Source organism: Episyrphus balteatus, chromosome 2 (genome assembly GCF_945859705.1).
Source record: "Episyrphus balteatus chromosome 2, idEpiBalt1.1, whole genome shotgun sequence".
NCBI lineage: Eukaryota > Metazoa > Arthropoda > Insecta > Diptera > Syrphidae > Episyrphus > Episyrphus balteatus.
Genome location: NC_079135.1, coordinates 69,725,381 through 69,751,736, shown reverse-complemented (window position 1 = coordinate 69,751,736; position 26,356 = coordinate 69,725,381). Strand labels below are relative to the sequence as shown.

The 26,356-nt window shown below is 30.5% G+C and overlaps 2 protein-coding genes across 4 annotated transcripts in view; one reads left to right on the top strand and one right to left on the bottom strand.

Moving 5' to 3' along the window:
• LOC129911528 (flotillin-2) overlaps positions 1 to 26,356 on the bottom strand; it is a 269,812-nt gene that overhangs the window by 207,490 nt on the left and 35,966 nt on the right. The window lies entirely within an intron of this gene.
• Positions 15,189 to 17,409, top strand: LOC129911524 (glucose dehydrogenase [FAD, quinone]-like). The gene has a single exon (XM_055989346.1). The coding sequence runs from the start codon at positions 15,374 to 15,376 to the stop codon at positions 17,228 to 17,230; it is 1,857 nt and encodes a 618-aa protein (XP_055845321.1). The 5' UTR covers positions 15,189 to 15,373; the 3' UTR covers positions 17,231 to 17,409.

Genomic DNA, 26,356 nt, shown 5'->3' with positions numbered 1-26,356 from the left:
TAAAGATTTTAATTTTATTTCCGGGGCAAAAGACAGTGTGTTATATTTGAATGCCGATGGATTTTATTTTGATTGTGATTTCTTGGAGAGAATGATTAAATTTGAATAAAATTAATCATTGTACAATGTGAAGGTTCTTGTAATTTAATTCTTATAAACATTGATGGAGAACAAAATAATTTGTTTAATAACTTTTAAAAGAGTTTACCTTAAGAAATAAAATGTTATACCTAATTGAACAAGTTTGATTAAAATGAAGCATTGTAAGTAACTAAATAAATTTTTACTGCGATAAGTTAAATATTATGTAGATTTATTGAGTTATACTTCTGAATAATTAAATTCTCTTAGGAATGAAAGAAATACGAAACATAAATGAAACGTCCCAACCTGCAAAAAAGGAGCAAAGAAAGGAAAGTTTTATACTTGAATGCTAAGGCTAGGCACAATGAAGGGCTAGTTATGTCATTGCGAAAAATTTGTAAATTGTTGCAAAGTACCGAGCGCATAGAGAAAGAGAAGGTTCATCACAAATGTCACGTCCTTCATGGAGGAAGATTGTCAGATGAATCGAAAAGAAGTCAGACAGGACTGCATTTTGTCTCCAATTTTGTTTTTGTTGGTAATACACGATGTACTGCATGCAGACTTAACTGAAAACGGAGGGATTTGAGGAATTCCGACAGCTAATCTAAAACATTTAGATTACGCGTATGACGTATGCTTAGTGCTTACTCTCTCATAGGATCATGGATCTGTATTAAATAACAACATCGCTCGCAACCGCACTCGACGGATGAAAACTTATGGAAAACAACAACAATTGACATTAGCATCCGACTCCATCCGCCAATTACACGGTGTAACACTCAAAATATACGCGGGCGGAGACCTATCAGGTTTTGTAGAGCTAGTCGCACTGAATACGAAACGGTATTTGAAAATCCCCTAACGCTATTTAAAAAATATATTCTAAAACTATATCTATTTCCCAATTGATCGAGGTATTTTTTATGAAAATCACTTCAAAATTGGCTTAGAAAAAAAAATTTTTCGATTTCAACCCAGATACAGAAATTCGAACTTTTAGGTATAGAACAAAAATGTTGTTTCGGCACGTAGTAGGATAAGTTGGGCGCCAGGATTTGATAAACCTTTTTTTCTCCAGACTGTGAATTTTAGTAAATAAATTACTTAGACAGAAAACTGCCTCAATTAATTCCTTATCGAACAGTGAAAACTATATGTTTCTATATCTTCTAGTTTTTGAGAAAATTGAAAAATTATTTTATCAGATTTTTATTTTTTCAAAATATATTTTTGTTTTTATTTTTCAATTTTCTCAAAAACTAGAAGATATAGAAACATATAGTTTTCACTGTTCGATAAGGAATTAATTGAGGCAGTTTTCTGTCTAAGTAATTTATTTACTAAAATTCACAGTCTGGAGAAAAATAGTATCTATCAGAAACTGTAAAAAAATCGAAAATGGGTAAAAAATTGTCGAAGCTAGAATTTTTTCAATGGGTGAAGGTCCAAAAAACCGTTTTTTGCCCGTAACTCCAGATTTTGGGGGTGTTAGGGGATTTTCAAATACCGTTTCGTATTCAGTGCGACTAGCTCTACAAAACCTGATAGGTCTCCGCCCGCGTATATTTTAAAACCTCATTTTTGTAACACCGTGTTATAGTTCTGGCTTAAATGTTGAATCAGTATTGATTTCCTGATTCCACAATTGTAAAGCTACGTCAACTGTTATAAGGAAGCTGCAAACGTTCAATACATCTTAAGGATTTTCCGACCCAACCGTATATCCAACGAAGAACTTCTTAAGAGAACGGGTTAGGAATCCCACTTACGAAGTCACTTTATCTCATTGGTCAAAAAGTTCGAAATCGAGGGACTTCCCAAGTAGGTTTAAGGATAACACTTGAATGAGTTATAATCCCGTATCAAAATCATAACAGCACCGAAAAAAGAAAAAATACAGAGAAACAAAACCAAAGAATTTTCGCCTTCTGAAATCTGAAGTAATAAGTAAATTAATAAATAAAGAAGAAGAAAATGTAAACAAGAATTTGTTTTTGTTTTATGGACTTTATAGTCTATTGAATAGACCCTTTTGAATGGAACAAATTCGTTCAAGAGTTTTTATTGCTGATTATGATTCCTTGGCATAAAAGAATGCTCCAGCCAAAAGTGCTACTAAATTCATTGGTGCATTTCTGAGAAAACGGCAACACTGGTCGGGTTTCAGTTTTTTTGATTTAACTCGAAAACCAAGCCTAACTTTGAAATGGTTCAAAAAATTCTAACCCAAAATCAAAGAAAAAAAAGTTAAAAAATTGAAGATTTTAATTTTTTTTTACTAAATCAAGGGGCATTTTATATATGTAGCCGGTACGTCCAAACTTTGTACTAATAAACTAAAGTAGAGGTAAAATCCTTTGATAATATGCAATTTTGAATTTTTTTTTGTCAAGAAACGACTTAAATGTACCTTTTCAAAAATTAGCACTTTTTGACTTTTTTAGTTAAAAGCAAGTTTTTAAAACTCGATAAAATCGTATTAATTGGTTACTTTTAGACTTTTTAAGTAAACGGACTTCTAGGGATTGATTTAATATAAACTAATTATGACAAACAAGAAAATTTATTTGCATCCTTATGTCCTTGTGTGCAATTTCGTGTTTGTGCATTTTTATAAATACGGATCGAATGGATGGACGGAGAGCCATTAGCTTTGGTCTATTGCATAGAAGAACATTTAATACGAACTCTTTTACTGTTTTCAATGGCTTGAAAAAACAATTCTTGTACAAACAACGACCAACGAAAAGTTTCTCTTGAAAAACGAAAAAACTACTCAAATGAGTTTTAAACAAAATAGCCCAGGCAAATTAGTAAATCAAATAGCATTTTTTTCCTGGAACGTGTTTAGGTGTATGTCCTTATCGTAAAAGTGAATTTTGTGGGATGATAGGACATCGGGAACAGCCGCCATCTTGGAAAAGAGGTCGTTGCTGTTTTTATTTCATAGCTCCATTTTTACTCATTTAAACCAAAAATGTCCAAGGACAAACTTATTCACAATGAAATTATCTAAAAAATGATATACAAATGAATTCTTCGAGTTCATTTAATTCAATTCTATAGTCGGTCAAAGTCCGGGTTCTTCTAGCAAGGTTAGGACAATATGACATTTTTTCAAATATCTGAAGAACTTTTGATTTGTTTGGAATTTTCTTCAAGAATGAATTATAGCACTTTTAATTATCTATAAGAATTGTTTTTTCAAGCCATTGAAAACAGTAAAAGAGTTGGTATTAAATGTTCTTCTATGCAATAGACCAAAGCTAATGGCTCTCCGTCCATCCATTCGATCCGTATTTATAAAAATGCACAAACACAAAATTGCACACAAGGACATAAGGATGCAAATAAATTTTCTTGTTTGTCATAATTAATTTATATTAAATCAATCCCTCGAAGTCCGTTTACTTTAAAATTCTAAAAGTTACCAATTAATACGATTTTATCGAGTTTTAAAAACTTGCTTTTAACTAAAAAAGTCAAAAATATAGAAAAAGTGCTAATTTTTGAAAAGGTACATTTAAGTCATTTCATGACAAAAAAAAATTCAAAATTACATATTATCAAAGGATTTTACCTCTACTTTATTTTATTAGTACAAAGTTTGGACGTACCGGCTACATATATAAAATGCCCCTTGATTTAGTAAAAAAAATTAAAATCGTCAATTTTTTAACTTTTTTTTCTTTGATTTTGGGTTAGAATTTTTGTCAAAAATAATTTTTAAATTTTTTGAACCATCTTAACTTGACAGAAAATTTAATTTGCCATGAAAAGTTAGGCTTGGTATTCGAGTTAAATCAAAAAAACTGAAACCCGACCAGTGTTGCTGTTTTCTCAGAAATGCACCAATGGATTTAGTAGCACTTTTGGCTGGAGCATTCTTTTATGCCAAGGAATCATAATCAGCAATTAAAACTCTTGAACGAATTTGTTCTATTTTTGCTCTGGAGCTCCGGTCTATTAAATAGACTATTATGAAATAAATTCAATTTGATGTTTTGTTTTTGACCTTTAGTCCAAAATAATGCGTTTCGCCCAGGCACAACAGTTGGGCTCATCAGTAAGATGCTGTTGTACCCTTCTTATACGCAAAATGTTTAGTTGATGATTACCAACATTTATATATTTTACAGTGAAAACTCACTGTAAACTATATTATTTTAGGAGAATTTGATTAAATTCGTGCACCTAAAAAGAATATTGCCCAACTGTTGTGCCTGGGCGAAACGCATTATTTTGGACTAAAGGTCAAAAACAAAACATCAAATTGAATTAAGGGGTTATATCTAGTTGTAAGTGCAAAAAAAACCTTCTTTTTTGTGGATTTTTTGTGAAGAGGCATTTAATTATATAAACATAAAGAATACATATCCATATAGCAAATTTAATGTATTAAAATAATTCGCTGTGGATTTAAAAAAATATTGGGTTCCGTTATTTTTGTAGTAGATCTCCTAGACGACCTCCGAAAAAAAGGTGTCTGGCGGTGAGCAAAATTTCTCCGAAACGGCTGGAGTAATCGGCTTGAAATTTTTACACAATTTTCTTAGATACTTTTGTCAGGTAATGAGCAAGAAAAAAAAGGTTTTTGACAATAATTCGATTTTTTAAGCCACTTTAAAGTGTAAATTTTCGTGAAAAACAACGATTTTTTTCTTTGGGAAGCCGCCATTTTGTCAAAAATCAAAATTTTGACTATTCCTTCGTTCATTACCTGCATTGGTCTATCCTGAAAATGAATCTTTTGGTTTTTTTAATTTTAAGTGACTTGGATCAGAGATATCTTGCTCACCGCCAGACACCTTTTTTTGGAGGTCGTCTAGGAGATCTACTACAAAAAATACGGAACCCATAATTTTTTTAAATCCACAGCGAATTATTTTAATACATTAAATTTGCTATATGGATATGTATTCTTTATGTTTATATAATTGAATTCCTCTTCACAAAAAATCCACAAAAAAGAAGGTTTTTTTGAACTTACAACTAGATATAACCCCTAAAAAATAAGTTGTATAAACGGTACCTACCTTCGCTTACAAACTTAAATAAAAAATTTTGCATTTCCATTAGAACTACGATTATATTTTGATGGATTTTTGCGAAATTTCAGGTAGGCAAAAGGTTGACACCCTATTAAATTCTAGCAATTATTTGGAACCAAAATAGATAAAAGGGAGTTTTTTTTTAAGGGAAATAATAATAAATTATACCCTAGTCAATTTTGTTAACAAAGTTACATTCGGAGTAGGAACCAAAATATGAAGAGTCTCCATAAAATTACTTTATTTGAAAGAAAATTTTCATTATTATTTTATTACATCCGAAATATTTTTATACACCGAAAAAAAAAATTGATAATAACAGCTATCAAATTAACATTTTTCAGTGACAAAAGTCGTCCAACAATTAAAATATCAATTTTGATATTTTATCATATCATTTTCACATTTTTTAATTTCAGATGGGATGGTGAAAATTTCACTTTGACAATTAAAATATCATTTTGACATTTTTTTACGTTTAAGTGGACAGTGAAAATTTCACTTTGACAATTAAAATATCAATGTTGACTAGATTTTACGTTTTAGTTTATTATAATGAAACCTATTTCTTTCTTTTTCTTTTTTATTATTTTTATTATTAAAAGAATTTTCTTTCTTTTTTCAAAACATTACTGAAAGGGAATATTCTTTACAAAATAATGATCATATTATTTTTTCTATTATAGGTGATATAATTGTTTTGTTATTTTCTCCCAAACTATGTGAAGTAAAATCTTAGTGCCGATCAAATTTTATCAGTAAATCATACATTTTACTTCGAAAAAACACAACGCGCCTTTAAATTAGTACACATTAAGAATTTTGTATTTAATATTTTTCAATAATTTGGAATGAGAAATTGATATGAAAAAATGATAATAAAATATCAAAAAAAAATTCCAAAATGTGACATTTAAATATCATCCTGATAATAAAAATGTTGTTTTAACATTTTAAATATCATTAAACACATTTTATAGAGCATTTTTGGCTGATATTTAAGAAATGTTAATTTGATATTTAAAAAATGTTAAATTGATATTGGTTTTTTTTTTCGGTGTAGAACTCAAGAACAAAAGGGTAATATTTTTGTTAAACATTTAAAATAAAACAAAAACATTTGACCAATAAATTGAACACTATTCGAAACAGATAATCTTTTTCCATTTAAATTAAATTTTTAGTTGATTAAATATTTTTAATAGTAAGAATTCAAATGAGCATCTACATAACTAACCGTTCTAGCGCTTGAATTAACGATGTATCTGCGAGGAACACAAATTTTAAGTAAAAAAACCTCGTGGTAAAAATTTCATCATGTATCCGGTATCACCCAAAAAAATCAAAACCGTGATTCCAAAATATTCTGGAAAAATTTCTTTTTGCTCCTGGCGGGTTTGCCTAATTTAATGGTCTTGATTACATTTACATGAATTTTACTGTGGTGAAACATAATTGTTGTCAGAACAAAACAAAAGAACTAACTATTAAATTTCGAAAGAATTTCACCATAATATGAAATAATTATTTTAATAAGATAAACAATTCTTTCATTAATATGAATATGTAAATGAGTGTTTTGATTTTGTCGGAAGCCATTACTTTAAATCGCAGTAAATTGAGTTAGAAGAAGCTGAAGCAAACTGGTCTTACACCTTTCTAAATTATAAAATAATTCTTCTTACATAATATTTTGGAAATACCTTTGGAGGCACGTGTTTTTATGGTAGGTTGAATGTCCGAAAACATACAACCTAACTTGTAAAGGTTTTATAAGGTACTTTTTATTCATAATAAAAATAATTCATATTTATGTAATTTTCAGCAGTTAAAATTCTATTCAAGTAGTGGTCTGTGTATTTTTTACGAAATCTTGAGTTCGTTTGGCAATGATAGAGAACTTTACGAGAAGTTTTACACTAATCATTTATTTGATTATTTCAGTAAGTACTGGATAAAAGTACACCTATAAGACTTCTTATATCAAAAACAACTTCAAAGTCACGTTCCACCTACAATTTGCAACCGATATATATCCAAGTCCCACATCAATTTTTTGATTGAATAAAAGCTTCAAAAACAACTGTTGCAAATTTAAAAAAAATTCATGGTAAATAATTTATTGAATGTTGAGTAGGTAACTGTGTTGTTCAACTTCACGCCTTTTTACTATGATATTGCAAATCAATTTTGATCGTAAGTATTCATTACCATCAAAGAAGATATAAAAAATCGAATGTGATCATTACCTACACTTTAAGCTCGTCATCATGTCGTAAAATATAGAAACCAGTTCAATTAACTTGGAAAAACACCAACCATCCCGGTTGAATACAAATAATAACACATATATCCTGTTACAAAGATTTGATATACAACAAAACAAGGGATTGTTTCATTGTGGCAATGGAACCAGCTTTTGACGTGAAACAAATCAAAAGAAATAAAACTGTTATATATCCAGAAGCGGTAAGCTTTTGGCACGCAATAAAATATTTAATTCAATTCAGATCAGGTTCTGTCCAAAGATCTTATTCTCGAGAAAGAATCAAGTACCATATCCAGACGACAACACACAAAATATATGTGTATTAACAAATGCATCATCATTTCTAGAATACAACTTGGTTTTTATCTGAAATCAGTTTCAAAAGAAAAGGCAAAGAAATAAATATAACGCAAGTACAGTGGGGTGAATTTGACCGAAAACTGCCATAGAATCCAAAATAAATGGCTTTTGGACTATTATAGATCTTCTTTACTTTATAAAATCTAATATGTATTTAAACATTGGTTCAAATCCTGACTAAAAAAAGAAATTATTTAAGCCACCTACTAAAAAATGATAATTCAACCAAAACTAAACGAACCAAAAGGTATTTTGTAAAGGCTAAAAACTGTAATTTACTAAAAACTGTATAGCTCTAGACAAAATCTCTATTTTACTGTCTCAATAGTATAAAAAACAAACGACATGGCGTCTGTTTCCAACTGCGCACAGTTTGAGTAAAAACAAAATATTTTCGAATTTTTTTTGAAAATAAATACCTATGTTTACCTATAGTTTTCGGAGAATTTTGGCAACACTGTTGTTTATTTTAATAACTAAAGCAAGTATAACACCCACATACGGTGTATTTGTTATCGGACCCGTCGATTTTTTTGTATGTTTGCCCGATCTTAAAAACAATTCGAAAATAATGTCTGCTGTGTAAACATGTTTACGGGAAATGTGAGGAAAGCATTTTTTTAGCGAAACAAAATATTGTTTGCTTATATTAAATTTTCTAAAAGAAAAAATTATTTTGTACCATGTTCCGGCTTTATTCCTGACAATCCATACTGAAGGACTACAAATTAATATTTTAATCCAAAACTAAAACAAACAAAGACACCAAAAGACCACAAATTTGTATGTGAAATATTCACTATTACGAGTATATAACTTTTCAGGTTTCGAGAATCGAAGACACAATAGTATATTGGTAACAGTCTGATTCGGATAAATTTTGCCCATTTAAAATATTTACTCCAAAAACCAACATCTCAATAAAAGGGCTAAATCAATGTCTTGTCTGATATTAACTTGCAAAAAAAGTCCGATATTATTAAGAATTATGTAGTATGAAATTAATAATACCATCATATCCGTGCGTTACAATTTACTAAAGGTCAAGTTTCAAAAATACCAGTTTGTGTACCTACCTACTTCTTGTTGTGAAATATTATAACTACCTAAAAGTTATCTATGTGGAAGTTGTAACAATTCTCGTAGGAATTATTTGATCAACTGTATTTATTTAACCACTTTGAAAATAAGTTAACGCTAGAAATACAGTAAAATAAGATTGTAGAGGGGTTAACTTTAGAATACTAATAGGGTGAATATTTCAAACATGTGTATCCTTGTTTTGACATTCTGCAGAATATTTCTTGTGTCCGAAATTCAAATTTTGCAATTTTGAAAGTCAAGTTCAGCTGAGAGATGAAGGATTTACAATTTTAGAAAATTTTTTTCGCGCATTCTAGAATCGAATTTAGCACATGATTTGATGTCTACATATCAATTTATTTTAATCGCAAAAAATCAAACAATTTAGATATTCCCTTAAATTAACAGTGAAGCTTTGAAGTAGGTATATATGTTCTTTGAATAAGTTTCAAATTAAAAATTCATAGTTTCGAGTAGATGGCCTATTTCTCTGAGCCTTATGTTAAGTACAAAAAGCTTAAATTCTAGCATTTCATTAAATATATTTTTTTAAAGTTGTTCACACAGTGTAATACTATGATTTGTAGGAGGAGTTTTTGCAGATTTTTGTTTAAATCAAAATGAAAATGAAGAAAAGAAGCATGCGCCCAGCAAATAAATAAAACTATTTTTTTTAGCTGTTCTTAATGGTGCTTGTTTTTAGCTATTTTGACATACGAGAAACAGTTCTCAAAATAAAAGTAAAAAACAATTGTTTCTTCTTTTTCTAATCATCTTAAGTCACAAATAAGTCAAAGTGCTAAAATCTTTATTTGCTGGATTATTTCGGGATCAATCTAAACTTCAACTACAAAAGTAATTTAACTAAATTTATTTATTTAAAAGAAAAAAATTTCTTATATTTTTCTGGAGAAAAAAAAAAAATATGAAGTAAAGATCTTTTTCAAAGTGTAAATTTTAATGAAATGCTTTGATATGTATAAATTTCAAAGCCTACGAGTTTAAAAAATTGATATACCTACATTTTCAATTAACTTTTATCTTAAATACCTCGTTACATTTGGAAACGAATAAAGTTTTAAGATGTTATGTTATAAATAACATCTTCCAGTTCAAATATGTGTGCTTTAAATCGGCCTTAAAGTAAAAGAGTCCATAATAGCGCCAAATATCATCTTTCATGATGGTGTTAAAAAATACCTCAAAATCATGTATCATGCAAGTATAATTTTTCATCAGGTGTACTCTGAAATGCAACAACACATATACCGACATCCTACAACCATTACTGATGGAATCCAGACTATCCAATATTTTAAAATTACTCACAAATTGAGCACTACCAGCCATGTAAATTTTATTCTTTTGTCACAAAGTGCACAATGTTTTTGCTTAGTCATTTCTCAGCAAAGGTCACTGCAATCTAGATACGAAATATGTAAAATATTACGGACATTTCTGTTCTTCTGCTTCAAGTAAAAACTTATTCTAACATACAGTTTAAAATATCTCGAGCGTCTAGTTTAGTTATTTTATTTAGTTTTAAAGGTTATTTCATCCCACTGTCTGATCTGTAGCGCGTATAAAATACTAACTCTCTCAAGGACAAGCCAAAGACCTACAAAAGAACAGAAGTCATTGATACAAAACTTAAAAACAACTTCATTTTACGACTATATGAGGCTTATAAAGCTTTTCTGCATGAACAAAAACGATATTGGTAGTTAATTTGTTTGGCATTAAACAACCATAGAATCTTTCTAGATACATAAATATACACTTTGTCACAGGCCAGAAAGGCTAATAACCCTTACATAGCTTTTCAAATCATAGCCTAAGAATAAATATAAAATACCTAGTTTTCCGACAGTAGTATGTGTGCGCACTTGTGGTCAAAATACTACAGTAACAGTTATCTTTTCGCTTCAGGTGAATTGTGTGAGCTTTTTTTGCATAGTAATTTTATGAAAATTAAAAAAAAAAAAAAAATGGAAGATTGTATAGCTAACGTTCTAGTCTGAGTTGCGTGCATATACTTTTAAGTTAGAAGCGGTCGTCATTGACCGACATATTGTGATGGCTTTTTTTTTTATTATTTAGTCATCTTCTTTAGTTGTATTGGTATTTTTATAGCATTTTTTTTTTTCTTGAATCGATTTTGGGGCTTGCCGAAATTACTTAAAGAATTTTTGTTTTGTTTATCGTGTGGGAATTGTATTCTTTGGACAATTTAATAATTTAATAAATTAAAAATGAAAAATATAAATTATATGCTTGATTGTTATGTCATTGGATATTATCATCGAGACAAAAAAATTAAAGAAGAGAAGAAGTTTGTGAAGTTCTTTTTGTGGCAATAAATTTAAATCATTAATTTACTACTGCCAATTTCGCAGTAGTCATTCCAGAAAGATTTATTTCATAAGGATTTTTACAGCCATATGCACTTGGTGCCACTGAATAGCCGAAAGGCAAAATAAAACTGAACAATGGATCCATCGGGTGCAGCCACTATGACACATAAGTTCCTTCTTAGGAAGTAAGTACCTACAGTAGATATCGTTCTGAAGAACTAGTTCCCAAGAAAAGTCGCTCAAGAAAGGAAACACCAACTATGATGAAACACAAACTAGTTTTCAATAAAGGAACTGATAGAAAAGATTAAAAAAAAGATGACGTCGTTCACAAGCTCCTCGCCAATACCTATGACCAATTCGTGTCCCACGAACGAGGTAAAGATTCTCTAGGAAGATTTCAAGGCCAAAATTGGAAAGAGATCCTGCATGACATCACTTCCGGACACTGACTCAGGTTAATCGATTTCGTATCTAGGAGGACTGGAATTGGAGATGACTAGCTTGAGATCGAGCTGGCTGGAAGAGACTATTTAATGAGGCCTTGACGCACGCGGCGCTTTAGTGTTGACATGAGTAAATAAGTAACCATGTGATCAAATTGTTGGGAGCTATGTACTGTACTCGTATGTTGAATTGTTGATGTTTATTGAAGTGTTGGTGTTGAAATGATGATTGATTGATTTTTTTTTTTTGTTTTTTTTTTTACTTTGTTTATGTGTTATTTATTTAGGTGTTATTGTTTTGTACCATAGAATAAGTGCGTAAGAACTATGTACTTGTACAAATAATATATTTCCTCGTTTTTTACCATTTTAAATGTATGTAAATTGTGATCGCATACCTGAAAGGAAAAAGAGAAAAACGTTTTTATAGTAAAATAGCCTATAATTGAATCATCAATACTAAATAGCTGTGGTTTTCTAAAAAAAAAAAAAAAATGAAAATAAGAAGGAAGGTGCTTAATGAGTACCTACTGGCAAAAAACTCGGCTAATAGTGTTTTTATCTTTAAATTTAACTTTATTAATAAATTCAAGGTTTAAATACAATTAAAACCTTTGAATTGATTAAATAGATTAGATAAAAGATTAAAAAGTTAAGTCTTAACAAAAAGTTTTAATATTGACTTTCGTAGCATGAAAGAACGTTTTCCTAACACGTAGTGGTCGTTTCGTAAACTCATAGTCCAGTCAAGGAAAGCAATCTTCTTGGAGAAAATTTGACGTTACAGAAAATAAGTACCTAACTACATAATTTTGCACATCACACAACTTATGTGATCTGCAAAATTATGTAGGGCGTTGTTTACTTAAAGTGACGCACCTTCAATTTCACCAACTTCAACAATTTTTTTTCATATTTTTAAGATCAAGTGGTTCTTCCACTCTTTGTCATGTTCAATCAATATGAATTATAGAAAAACAGTCTCTCAATTACAAAAAACACTTTTTTTTTAAATTAAAATTACTTTAAAATGGAATACCAATAATTATATTTAGGTACCTAATAAGTTTTTTTCAACAAAATTTTTGTAGGTAATCCTGAGCTGCAAATTCTAAAACCCTACAAATGATAAAAACTCGATGAGTATTCGGCTAACATGCTGCTGACCTAAGTTCTATTCCTAAAAGTGTTAATTTTTTGTTAATTCTTAATAAAATAGAGTTGGTATGCCATATTGTAGCAAATACAAATTAACACCTAAATCCAAAATTTCAAAAAAATGCAATGATCCGTTCTCGAAAAATTGATTTTTCAAAAAAAACCCAACATTTTTCAAAAATCAAAAAATGTATTTCTTCAAAATTTTATTTTTGATTTATGCTAAAATCATATAAATGCTTTGGTATAAAAAGTTTTGTGAAAGTTTAATTAGTCGTTTGAAAAATTCAGAATTAAAAAAAACCGTTCGATAACAGGTACTAACCGTTAATAATAACTTTCGAAAAAAAAACTTTTTTCATTAAAAAATAGAAACTGTCCAAACACTCACTCTAAAATTATTTTTTTAATCGTTTAAGGAGTTTCCATTCCTCCATTGATTAGAATTAACAGATGTAACCTAAGATATTTGTGGAACATCGGAGTTACGTACCTACTAGGGCCATAAAAATCAAGTGCAACTTAGTATTCGACTTAAAATAATTTTCGACTTAAAACTTTTTCAAAAAATTTCAACTAGTAAAATCCGAAAAATGGCCCAAAAACTCATTTCAATGCAGTCGAGTTTTACTAGGGTCGTCAAAGTCAATTTTCAATTTCAATACGTTATAAAGACTTTTTTTCTCTGACGTTAAGACAATACCTGCTTCTCCATAAAACTAAGTAATTCAGATGAACTTTTCGTAAGAGTTGTACAACGCACAATTATATTTTTGATACCAAATGAAATTACGTTTAACGATTCGTTAGTCGAAATTCTTCCTGCCTTAAGAACTTCAAAGGCGTAAATATCAAAATTCGGACACACAATTTTTATAATTATAAAAAGTTAATTTTCAATCTCCCTCAGCATTATTATGATGCTACTTGTTTTATTCATGTACGCCAAAAATCAACCCATTTCTTTGATGTTTTTACTTAAAATGTCATAAATTACCGAAATACCTATAATTTTGTTTCAAATAATTTCATGACATGAACCGGTTGGTCAGCTCAAGAAACAATTTTACCACCACAATTAAGTGATATATTTTAAAATTAAATTAGTTTATCGATTGATTGACATTTACATCGTGTCCTAAAAGTCATAAGAACCACAAGTCGTGATTTTTTTTTATTTAAAATTGACTTTGAAATCAATTTTAAACACTTGACATTTGTTAAAAGCCAATCATAAAAATGCACTTAAAAATTAAATAAGAAACTATTTTTACAATATCTATTACTCATTTTTTTTTCGTATTTTATTCTATACTATTTTATGGCACTCACACAAAAAGAATAATTCTTATAGATATTTTTTGTTTGCAAACAACTTAAACTAACTTTCCTGACTGCAAAAACCCACTGACATTCGCCGCCAAAGTTTAATAGCCTTAGTTTTTGCTGGTAGTTAAACTCTATAAAAAGCCACGTAATAAAAAACAACAACAATCTCTAACTGAGAAACCAAACCAATAGCACAAACTTTTCAAAACAAAATGCACCAAAAAAAGAACTCTGTTTGTATACTATACGATCTGTCTATTCTAAGCAACTATCTATGACGGTTTATAGAGAAGGAAGTCAAGGCTGATCAATATAGTCGGCTACTAGCGGCTGCACATGGTAAAATTTATGATTTAAGCTTTTGATAGAATTTTTTCTTCGAGGTTTTGTATCGAGAATTTGAAAAAAAAATGCCTACCAAACTCGTTTATCATACAATTCTGGCAACAAAAAATAATGACATCTCGCACGTATCTCTAAATCATCAACCAAAACTTAACCATTAACCGTATCCAATAGCTATAGTAGCACCAAAAGACTAAAGCCCAGTTATTTTTATATATTTAGCTTCCTATAAAACAAAACGGAATAGGAAAACAACCACAAAAAAAAAAGATGAATCTCAATCAGCAATGACATTGACTTTGAAATTCACTTTCGAGATACTTTTGTATTTCAAGATACAACAGACACACACATACACCTTTTGTGTGAATATTTGTGTGAGGGAAAAAGCATGTTATGTGAAAGAAACAACAACCGTTCGTCAATGTTTCATTCAAGATACAGGTTTAAAGCCGGCAAACAAGTATAACGTTTGTTAAGGACACACCACAATCAATGGTGGCACACTGCAGCACAGCAGATACAAATCAAGAACAACTTGAAACAACCGCATGATTTATGAAGAACAAAATGAGAGAGAAGAAATAAGAGAGATATACAAATTAAAAAAAGCTTTTTTTCAGCCCCTTTACCTTTGGTGGTTTTAAACTTCGAAGAAGAAGAAGAAAAATTCAATATTAAGTTCGCCTCAAATCTCAGGCTATATTCATTCGCGCCATTGTAACTGTTATGTTAAGATCGATCGTGCAAACGGCTTAATTAAAGTTTAAGAAAGACAAGAAAAAAAAAACTTAAAATTTATTTGAATATCTAAAATTGAGAATGATCTTCAACTTTTAAAATTCTGATCTTGCCCTTAAAAATAGTTAAGATAGAGAGTGTACAAAAATGTTTAAAAATTCGAGCTCTAAACTGATCGCGATCGTTGGGATTGTAATATTGAGTGCGGTTGTGATTAGATCCCAAAATGTTCTACTTGAAACTATAGAATTTCTTCGGCGCGGAGCTGAAGATAATCGACTCGAGAACATGGATAACAAACCCATGGATGGGGAATATGATTTTATTGTTGTTGGAGCTGGAACAGCAGGATGCACAATGGCCGCCCGTCTCTCTGAGAATCCAGATTGGAAAGTTCTTTTGTTAGAAGCTGGTGGACCGGAAAGTCTTGTCATGGATGTACCGATCGTGGCACATTTCTTGCAGCTTGGTGAAATGAATTGGAAATATCGAACACAGCCTAGTGATCGTGCATGTTTGGCAATGAACAATAACCGTTGTAATTGGCCCAGAGGAAAGGTTATGGGTGGATCGAGTGTTTTGAATTATATGATGTACACAAGAGGTAATCGAAGGGATTATGATCGTTGGGCCGATTTGGGAAATGAAGGTTGGAGCTATGAAGAAGTTCTGCCTTATTTCAAGAAATATGAAGGCAGTAGTGTTCCGAATGCCGACGAAGAGTATGTGGGTCGTGATGGTCCGGTTAAAGTTTCATATGTTGACTGGAAATCTAAGATTGCTAAAGCTTTCGTTGAAGCCGCTCAAGAAGATGGACTTAAATATGTCGATTATAATGGCAAAGTTCAGACAGGAGTATCCTACCTCCACACAACAACCAGGAATGCAACTAGATGGAGTTCGAACCGAGCTTATCTCTATCCCATCAAAGGAAAGCGTCCAAATTTGCATGTGAAGAAACGCGCTCTAGTCACCAAGATCCTAATAAACCCTCAAACTAAGGCAGCCTATGGTGTAGTAGTGAAGACCGATGGACATTATCACAAAGTTTTAGCACGAAAAGAAGTGATTGTAACTGCTGGCGCAATTAATTCACCACAACTTCTGATGTTGTCTGGAGTTGGACCTGCAAAGCATTTGCGTGAAGTTGGCATCAAACCAATTGCTGATCTTGCCGTAGGATATAACTTACAGGATCACACTGCACCAGCTGTTACATTTACTACCAATGCTACATCATTGCATTTCGAGGACTTTGCCGATCCGACACTCTTAACTGAATTCAATCGACACGGAGGACCATATGGATCGCCAGGTGGTTGTGAGACGATAGCATTTTGGGATTTGGATCATCAAGAATTAGAAGATGGTTGGCCAGATATAGAGCTGTTTATGGTTGGTGGTTCGATGTCGGCAAATCCTGCTATCTCTAGAGCTTTTGGTTTGAAAGATATTGTCTATGATGCAGTATTTCGTGAGATTGAACAGAAGAATCTTAATGCTTTCATGATATTCCCTATGATTTTGCGACCTAAATCACGTGGAAGAATTATGTTGAAGAATACTGATCCAACAAAATATCCACTCATCTATGCCAATTATATGCATCATCCTTATGATGTGGATATATCGGTGAGAGGTTTATTGAAGGCTGTAAGTTTAATGGATCGTTCGGCATTCAAAGCAATTAATGCCAAATTGTGGGATAGGAAAATTCCAACTTGTTCACAGTTTGCATATAAATCTTATGAATATTGGGAATGTTATGTAAAACATTTCACTTTTACTATTTATCATTATTCGGGAACGACAAAAATGGGACCAAAGAGTGATCGATCGGCGGTGGTGGATCCTCGTTTGAGAGTTTATGGTATTAAGAATCTTCGTGTTGCTGATGCTGGTATAATGCCAGAAATTATGTCTGGACATCCAAATGGACCAGTGTTTATGATTGCTGAAAAGGCGGCGGATATGATTAAACAAGATCATGGTTTTATACCGTAGATTTAGGTAATATTTTTGATATAGTGTGAGTGAATGTGATAGAAAAAAAAATAATGTAAAAATGTAAATAGTGTGTTAGGCGGGTTAAATTAATACAGATATATGTTTTTATATTTATCATTTTGTAAAAATGAAAATGTACTGAAATAGAATTGTAAGTTTTTAGAATATAAGAAAATTGAAATGAAATAAAAATTGAAAAAATAGGTTTTTGTTTTTTTATTTTACATACTTATCTGTTCTGAATATTTAATTTTCTATCATAGAAGACGAAGTTCATCTGATCAAGAGTATCTCTTAAGGAAAAAGTTAAAAAAAATTGCCAATTTCACCAAAATAAAAAAATTGAAGAATTTTTTTCTTTGTTTTTAAAGATCACAGCTGATAGCATATTGTTTTAGTTTTCGAGCTTTTTAGAACGACTCAAGGTCAAGAAAGGTACTAAGAGAAAAAAAACGTGAGTTTGACGGTTATGTTGGGTAAGCTCGTTAAGTATCCGAATTTGGTTGCAGAATTTATAAAAATATTTTCGATTCACGACATTCGCTCGACAAATTGTTAAGGCAATGTCAATAAATAAAATGTGCTGACTAATCAAGAATTGGAAACAGAATCTTTGAATGGAAACTTTAAATTCTAGCATTATTTCGTCTAATGATGAAATCGGGTCATATTAATATCCAGGGTTATGTTAAGGTTGGACTAAGGTTGATAAAAGACAGGTGATGCTTTGCTTATAGGAGTTTCAGTAAAAGAAGAATGTTAAATGGTGACATGTAGAAAAGTTGAGGTTTGAGTTTTAAAGAAATAATATTTTTTTGAGGCAGGGTCTAAAGGTTTATCACTCAGTAAAGGATCAACTTTTTCTTGTTGAAATGAGTGTTCTTCAAACAGTAAAAGAATAGGCTGTAAGATTTTTAGGTGCATGAATGGTAAAATTAACAATTTTCGTTTTATGGAAAATAGTAACGCTCTTTAGTGTTCTCATAATTTAATAACTTCTTCATCCTTTCATGCTTTTGAACCAGTATTTTTCTTCGCCTGATGCTAATTGATAATTGATTTTTTTTACTATTCGTTCACTTATACCTGCATTGGTTAATAGTCCGAAAGTCCCGTTTTTCCTTACATAGTACATTATAGTTTTTTTTGTATGAATAAAGGGAAATAGAGAATTTCCGAAATTAAATTAAATTTTATAGTAAAACTTTACTAAAAACATGTATATTGTATTCTTTTTTTTCTGCTATGTACCTATTAAAGTTTTTTTTTTTTTGTATGCCAAAGTAGTAAATTAAAGAAACTTAATTAAAAGCATAAACTGTTTAACGGCGTTTTTTTAACTTTTTTTGCAAGTACAGGGATTTGCTATTTTGCATTAATATGTGAATAGAATTGACGTTATTTTTCAGATTTATGAGTCTTAGATGTGCTATTGAAAAAGCTGTGTTTTTATTTTATTTGTTTTTTATACAGAATTTACTATCGATGTTCTTGATGTTAGTCATTGAATAACTTTTAAGGAGTTCATAATATTCTCATAGAATAGTATTTCCAGTCGCCTTCTTTTGTAACTATCACATTGGCTATAAATAATTTTTAATTATTTTTAAATTGATTAAAATCCTCGTTCAAAATCATAATAATTTTACCATTTTCCTTTAGATTACATCTCTTAAAATAAAAAAAATATATAAGCTCTTCTTTTAAGGAATTAATCTTCTTCAACGCAACCTGAAAGCAACTTGCATTCGTTAATCATTATTATAAGATATAATGTAGGTACATTAAATACGTTTTAAAAAGGATGATTTTTAACAATATTCACAAAAGGCACAAATAATGTAAACAATTCATAACATATTTAAGCCATTTGAATAGCTAAAGAAATTATATGTGATTCATTCGTGCAATTTAACCATGATGTAATATTTAACTATCAAGAAGCTACAGCAATATCATTTGGATGATAATACGTTAGTTCTTCTAATTAAGATGCATGTGATGAAGAAAATCAATAGGTAGATAAAATGAGGCATAAAGTGTTGCGATCGTTGTGCATAGACATTTCTTAAAGTGCGTCAGAATTTGTTTTAAACCTGAAAGTATTCGAATATGGTTTTGAAAAAAAAAAAAAATATTAATTTCTTCTATGATATTATAAGAAAAGGTAGATACTATCCGCCAAGAGAACTTTTTTTACTTTTTCTATGAAAAAAATAAACTGCAGTAAATTTACTTTCGGCCACTTCCTGTGGTTATTTTCAACAATCTAGCTACTAGTTTAAACCACACTGAAATATCCAATTTTTTTTTATTTCATTGTACCATAAGTTACACGTAATAAAATAAAAATAGTTAACAACCAAATAAATTAGTAAAACAAAAAGATAGTTGACACCATGCACTACTAGTCAAAAGCTTTCTGATGTGATAAAGTTGTCAGTTGCTTTATTTATTTAGAGCTAATGAATTAAACGAATGACTAATCAGGCGAACATTAGGTAAATGATTTCCATTAAATTTACCCCGAAACCAAAATGCGTCAAGTTTGTTGAAACTATTTCATCAAATTCAAACTTTTCATACAAATAAAAGGCCCCAATCCAATTCACCCAAACTGTCACTTGACCTTAACACTTTCTTGCAAATGATACAGAGGTATTTCGATAACATTCACAAGTTTATGTTTCGCTAATTCATGTTGTTTGTTTGTTTGTTAAACGGAAACCTTAAAAATTTGTGTGTAATGAATCAGATGGTTGATTTCGAGATTAAGTCAACGAACTCTCTCACCACTTAAACGTGTTAAATTTATTGTTATATAATATATGATGCAGTTTTTGTATTTTGGTTGTTACACTTCAACTAACTTCTTTTTAATATTGACTGATTGTTAAACTTCTTCCTTGGATGGCTTTCAAAGAATTTCTTTTGAAAAGAATATTAAACAAAAAAAACACACAAATACTGTTAAACGAATTGTACGAATTGTAAAAAACACCTAAAAGTATGCAAAGGCGAAATCTTGTCGGTGGTACTTAAAACCCTGACAATATACAGCTAACAAAGTAGCTTCAACACACAACGAACCAGAGGTTGTCAAACTTTGAATTTAAAAAATAATTTGGTTTATTTAACAAAACAAATTTCTGTAACAAAACAAATTTTTTCAAGTTTGAATTTGGTTCAAGTTTGATGAAAAGACACACCTTTCTAAAAAGGATTAAAGAAGTATTAAAGAAATAAGGAATTAATTAAGCTTCTAAGTTCCTTCTTCTATTCGGAAAAATTTTTCGATTTCAAGCAAATCGAAAAGTTTTAGCCTCAAATCTTTTTTTCGAAAAGGAAAAATACTTCGATTCGTATAAAATCTGTTCACCTAATACACGAATAATACAGCAATTCACAAATTCCAAGAAATGAATGAAAACGTTGCTATTATATTTCAATGTTCGCAGTACGACCTTAACTTGTAAAGCTTATTTCAAATTGGAAAATTCTCCAAAGTTGTTCTGTTGAACATTTTAAAACAATCAACAAATAATAAAACGCACACCATCGCATAAATGCTTCTTTTGGAATAGCAAACAAAATACAGAAATATTAATTACAAGACTCTTTGTTTAATATTATATTAGTTACTAGACAACAATGTCTGTAATTTCTTCCATTACGCATCGAATCCCACAGGAGTGCTGTAATTTCCTTTATTTTTTCTTTCAAATTTTCTTTTCTTACTCCCATATCACCCACACTTAACCGACAATTCAACGAGTTTACAAACAGACAAAACACAAAATACAAAAATAACTCAACCTCATATAAAATTTCATGAATTTTTGATCAAATGCATTCATCTTGTTTATTGTTGCGCATTAAAACCCATAAAAAAAAACCAAAAGCCCAAGGGTAGCTTTCGGCGCAAAAAGCAACCCTTATAATTTCTGCAGCGCTCTCTGTTGCATTCTCTAATCGAATGTCAAATGCATTTAAACTTTGAAAAAAATAAAAACAAAAAATAAAAGAAACAGGGATCTCTCAGGTCCATATCAACATTTCTATAGTATCCAAAACAAATACAAAAAAAAATATTGACATTTTTAACGTGGTCCCACTTCTAGCCTTAACCTCTTCTGTTCCTACTGAAGCAAGTTTTTTTTATATATTTTAAAATATTTTTACTACCCTCTGTATTCGCATAGCGTGGCGCGACTCGGCTCTGTGCTGTCCTACCCCATGTAGGTTTGCACAGTATATAACCTCATACATAATTAGCAAGATTGACCTAACACGCTGTGGCATAGCACGTGAGTTGTATAAATATCCCATCCACATATCAGTGAGGAGGAAATAGCTTCAAAGGCACCACATAGTGAAACGATAGGATAAACTCGAACAAGGGATGAAATTATTCGTATGTTATCGATTTTTTACTTTTGGGATTGGATTGGGATATACTCTTGTTTAAGTAAGTACTTTAAGGGGGAGTTTTGTATTCACCAAAAAAAAAAAAATACACTCGAAATTAGTAAATTAAGTTTTCGGTTTATTTTCACACAGATACGATTATGCACTTGAGAGATGATAGCCATTGCTAGACGTGCGGATCATACTTCCTTCAGCAACAAGGAACTTTTTTAACTCGAGATTGACTATTTAGAGGGGCATATGATAGTAAAGTCTGGTACGCAGTTCGAGCTAAATTTTAGCCGAGATAAAATTCCAATACAAGTTATCGATAATTTATATGGGATCCATTTTAGCTCGGCTGAAATTTTTCGATAAATTTGTATGGGAGCTAAAATGTATCTCGAACTGCGTACCCAGGCCTAACCAACAAATCAATATCTCCGTCTACCACCGTTGTAGACATCACGGACTTATAAAGCGGCTACAATAAATTCACCGAAAATAAATAAACACCAAAAATACTAACTGCCAGGTAGTTTTGATGAGTGAACTTAAAGCACCATTTTTTGGAACTTTGTAACACAGTTCAGAAGTGACTCAGGCCATCGAACAAGATGTGTACAGGGCATTTAATAACTTCATCCAAAAAAGACAGAGAAGACATACAACCATAGCAGCGACTAACCGTCAGGTTACATCCAGCGAAGACAAGGCAAAACCCTGTGTACTTTGAAGATAATTTTAACCAAAACCACCAGCGTACCCCAGAATTACTGGAAGAAGTAGATTTATCTATTCAGCGTGATTCATCTTATCGGAATAATGATAAGTTGAGCAACAATAATTCATACAGTGACCTCCGAACATCATTCACAGGAGCCACCCAAAGAAGCTATTGAAATAGTTGTAGTTTGTTTTGGAAATTGTTGTTGCTTTTAACTTTGACAAATCAAAGAAAAAAACGAAATTTATGATATTACTTGTCTCCTTACATATATCTACCATGGTTCCTGACATACAGTTTGGATTTCGCGGAAAGCCCTCCACTTTCCATTTTTCAACATGACTCTCTCCTTGAGTTCTGTCATTGTTGGAAGCTTTCTTGATAACGAAAAGGGATTTGACAGATGTTGGATACAAGGACTAATCCACATTACCAACCGAAAATTCCTGGTTGGAGGCAACCAATCAGCAACAAGGACCACAATCGCATAACGCACTCATAATCAGGACTTGGCATGACATTTTTGGCAAGAGTGAACAAGGAATTTTCTAAAAACCGATTTGGGGTGAAGTTTTTATTCTAGAGGTTCCTTTATTATGTTACCTACATAGGATTTACAATTAATAGCATAATTGAAATAGGTATAACGAGCAAGTTTTTACGACACATTCGTGGATTTATTTTATAATCGTTTTTATTCAGATATGAGGGAGGAATTTTCAGTTCCCATGACTAAACTCAATGCGGATGTTATATTCGCATACCGTTTGGGGATGCATGTTCAATGTAAATGTATAGTGCAAGACTAAAAGAAGAGAAATTTTATAGCTTTGTAATGATAAATGGGGTGAAAAATATGATAAAATATATTTTTTTTTTCTTAATGTACTTTACATACATAAATACTGATGAAAAATATGCAATATTTGGCAGTATATTTTGTATAATATTTGGAAAGTGAAAAATATTGAGGTTCCCGCAGAATATTTTAGTATCTAGGTTAAAATAGAAAAATCATTTCTAGAATGTACTAATTACAGAATATTTGTTTTTTTTTTTTTTTATTTTTAACATTACGCTTAGGAGTTTGCTATAGTAAAAAAACACTTTCTTTATCCACATTATAGGTACATAATTATAAACTGAACAAAATTTAATGAGTTATTCAATATTATTTTGAAATAATTGAACAATTTAAAAAACTTTAACAAAATCCAAATTAAGACATGTTTCTAAATATAAAATAAGGAAACGTAAATAAGTAAAACTTTATCAAAGAAAGCATGGATTGAATTAGCAAAAAGATTATTTCGGGAAGGAAACAAACACAGACAAAAATACCACCTATGAAATTTAGCGGATTTCTGCATGGTTTTTTGTCAAGATGACTTTCGTCTTAAATTGAGCGGAAATCCACTTTATTTAAGTTAAAAACCTTTTCATTTTTATGAAAATAAGAAGATTTTCATCTTAAATTAAGTTGATTTCCGCTTAATTCTTCCCAACGTTTATTCCAAATTTTAATAGTTTATCATATCAATTTTGCTTTTAATAAAAAAAAACAACCTAAATTTTTTTAAGAACTTAATGGATTCTCCTTATCCCTTGCTCTATCTATAGCTCGGTGAAGTCAGAGCTACAACTTCAAAATTTTTAAACTTAACTGGTTGTGTTCGTTTATCCACCCAAAATTTTCGTTTTTCCACCCTTCTAAAAAAAATGTACAGCAAGTTTTGTTCTATAGCAAGGAAAAATGAAAAATCGTCCTGTGATTAACTGGGAACCTAAACACCCAAATTGATTAGGTTTTTCCTGTAGTTCCTTTGTTTTTGTACCAAGATGGCTCCAGTGCTTATTGACATATTTTAAATTTATCAAACTTAACCCCATTCCACGTCACCCCGGTTAGATTTTATTTCAAAAACAAAATTTAAATTTTGATTGCAATAACTTTAGTCTTTATTATGCAAAACTAATGGGAAACAACATCTACGCGTGACAAACCACCATAATAGTTCATTGATCTACATATCCATATCGCTATCAAAAAAGAGAATATTTCAAAAACTATATCCCACATTCAAAAAACCATGTATAATCTACAGTTACTGGTGAGAACTGTGTATATTTTTGTTCCTCCCTTGAATTTAAATTCAAACATCTATGACCCAGATAGTGCATTTTTTTAAAAACTTTGTCCCTCTAAACTATATTGCATATAGATATATTTATCATATCTCATTATTCTCTACTACACGATGCGAAAGAAACGATCCTTGCACCCCTTTTTTATGTTTGTATGCGTATATATGAACTCGATTTGACGTCATTATTTCTATTCATCAAGTCTTATTCAATTTGGTTTTTCCACTGCAATAAATAAACATGTCCCTTGCATAACCGGATCTCTTAAACTTCTACACAAGGAAAAATATAGATAAATGCTTAGGGCGGCAAATATCCTGTGAAACGTGATAGGAACAATCTATGTGTATTTTGTTTTTAAGTAATATAGGTCAGAATTATCATCCCTTAAAATACTAAAGAATTCAGTTTGAAAAAGATTGACTTTTTTTTAAATGTTCTGATTTTCTGATTAGAATCCTGTTAAGTAATAAAATCCAGTAGGACTTTTATTCGTCGTCCTTATCCTCGTCATCGGATTAACAATTTCTATACAAAATTTCTCCCTTCTGTATCTGTACTAGTTTTAGTTTAATCAAGGAAAAAAGCAAGCGTTACAGGCCCCTGGTGTCAAAAGGCCACAAATTTAATGAATTTGTTCCTGAACGTTGTTTTTTAACTTGTGCACAACTACAACTCAATTGTAAATGACAAGAATGAAGGACACATAAATATAAAAATGCTGTTTCTGCAATACTTTTCATGTGACTGGTTTTTATATTTTCTTTTTTTAACTGTCGTACTTTTATTTCACATACAGCAGCCTAATGTCCTAAGGATATCTGGACAGTAGTCTTTTTCTAAAGAAAGCTATTTCTTTAGGCATTTTTTTTTTTCAAGTTGTCCTTCGGGGAAAAGTATCATGAATAAAAAAAAATATACTAGAAGAAGAAAATAGTATTCTAAAAGATTTTGTGCATTGTTAGTTCTCTTTGGCACGAAAAGTTGGACGGACAAGTGTTTTTTGTATTTTGTTCAGACGTGGACAATAGGAGAAACATTTTATTGTTCAATGGTCCTCAAAAAATATTTTTTTTTTTTTTTTTTTTTTCAATAGACATGAATCCTACATGCGCATTCAAGTATGTTATTTCTAGACAATAACTGAAGCAATAAATTTGTAAACAGTGATGTCACGATGTAGCTTTAAAAAAAAAGGTCTGCATAATTTACTTTTGATATATTTTATATTTGGGTAGGCTCCAGAAGTTTATTTGTTACGAGAAAGTTGTTCTGACAACATCTAACAATATAACTTAGAGCCGATTTTTCAATCTTCTAATAAACAGTCAGTTAATTGTTTGACGAATAAAGTTATTAGGCTCATAAACAATCAGATAACAAAATTGAATTTTTCAATCAAGAAAACTCTATTCTACAGAATAACAAAAAGAAATGTCAAATTCAAAAATATTCAAAATTAAACGTCGTTTTTATTCATATTTTTTTTTTGTTTTCTTGTGTTCCCTTATATTTTTTAAACGTGGTCTTAACTTTGTGGTCTTTAAATTTGTGAAAAAAAGCATCTTAATAATTTATAATCTCAAAAAAATCCATTTCATCAATATTTTCTTTAAAACAGCTTTGACAATTGACACACTATTTTGGTATAGATTATTCCTTAGAATAATTTTTATTCGTCTCTGAAAGAAGCAGATAGTTTTATTCCTCTAATAAATGTTTTATTAAAAGAATAAGCTATATCCGGCTGATGAAAAATTGATTTCTTCTCTAACTGGGGAATAAGTGCTAACTGACTGTTTAACTGACTATTGAAAAATTGGCCCTTAGTATAATTGCTGAAA